At 43.7% G+C, this 1,367-nt stretch overlaps 1 protein-coding gene across 1 annotated transcript; it reads right to left on the bottom strand.

The window, feature by feature from the left end:
• Positions 1–459: 459 nt before the first annotated feature.
• Positions 460–958, bottom strand: LOC104071426 (carbonyl reductase [NADPH] 1-like). The gene has a single exon (XM_009578133.1). It carries the CDS (start codon positions 956–958, stop codon positions 482–484), a length of 477 nt encoding a protein of 158 aa, XP_009576428.1. The 3' UTR covers positions 460–481.
• Positions 959–1,367: the final 409 nt, after the last annotated feature.

Here is a 1,367-nt window from a genome sequence, read left to right on the forward strand (position 1 = left end):
TTTAAGAAGCCCTGCACAACAACCTGCAAGAAGCAATTATGGTTCCTAGAAAGATCTATTGTGCTGAGAAAGCATAAGGCATCTGCTTCCTCATCCCGACTCCATGTCGGAGATCTGTCTTGAGGGAGTGGGAAAAAGGCTGGCAATGACTTAATTAAAAGTAAATTCAGATAAACAAGGTCAGGCACCTCTATATTAGGGCAACACCAAATTAGCCTGTATCATCTGGGTTGGAACACTCACAAATCAGATTTTGGCCTACACGGTCAATGCTGTGAGCAGGCTAATGGAGAGTGTTGGGAAGTGTACCCTAGTGTAGACTTAATCCCAGTGAAGTATCACAACTGTAACCCTCCTTGTAACGATAAAGGGACCCTGCTGCTGCTGTGGACAGGACGAGACTGCTCTGGGTAAATGCCCTACCAGGGCACAGACTAATCCACAGTCATATTACCGCTTGCACAGGTCCACATACATAAGCTCACCAGGTTCGAACAGTTTTGTTACTCAGAAACTGGCCATGAGGACCATCAGCATCAGAAGGCAAAAGGGCCAAATAAACCGGGGTCTCAGCTCCTTCATCTGGCGATTTAGTGGCTTTAGGACCTGCCATGTCTGTTCTCACCCATCCAGGACAGCAGGCATTCAGAAGGATGTGGTCGCCTTTTCTTTTCTCATTTAACACCCGGGCTTGAATCCTGGACAAGACTGTGACACCAATTTTGGATACCCCATAGGCAGTATTTGGCCAACCCTCTTTCTCATGCACACTTTTCTTGGTATCTTCCACAAATTTGGTCATGAGTTCCACTAACTCATCCTCAGTGATCGTGTTGCTGCGAAACTTTTGCTGTAGTTCTCGGCTGCAGCCTCCCAGAGCTGAGCTACTCACCATACTAGAGACATTCACCACTCTACCTGGTAAAAGAGAATAAAGACCAATTACTTTTACACACATTAAACAAGCTTAGACACTGAAGTGGGCTTGCTCTACAGTTATGTATTCAGTACTTAGGTGAATACCTGTAAAATATTTTGTGTGGGCTATTTTGCAGAGCTTCTGGAAGATCACAGTTAACTCAATGTCAAGTGTTTCTAGTGAATTCCATTACAGGGGGTAATTTAAGGTGTGAACCTGCAAAAGCTCTTTATCAAACTTCAGGTATTCTTCCAGGAAATATACTGTTACAATCTGTAGGCATATTCATAGTAGTAAGTGGCTTTCTCAGTAATGGCAGCCGGAATTTACTCTCAAAGTTCTGGTTGAAAACGTTCTCACTTCTGCAACAGCTTGAGTAAAGTGCCGTGAGAATGTACCTCAAAAGCCAGAATAATACAGAATTCAACAAAAGCAATCTAGTTCTTAA

Source organism: Fulmarus glacialis, unplaced genomic scaffold (assembly GCF_000690835.1).
Source record: "Fulmarus glacialis isolate BGI_N327 unplaced genomic scaffold, ASM69083v1 scaffold47475, whole genome shotgun sequence".
In the NCBI taxonomy this organism is placed as follows: Eukaryota; Metazoa; Chordata; class Aves; order Procellariiformes; family Procellariidae; genus Fulmarus; species Fulmarus glacialis.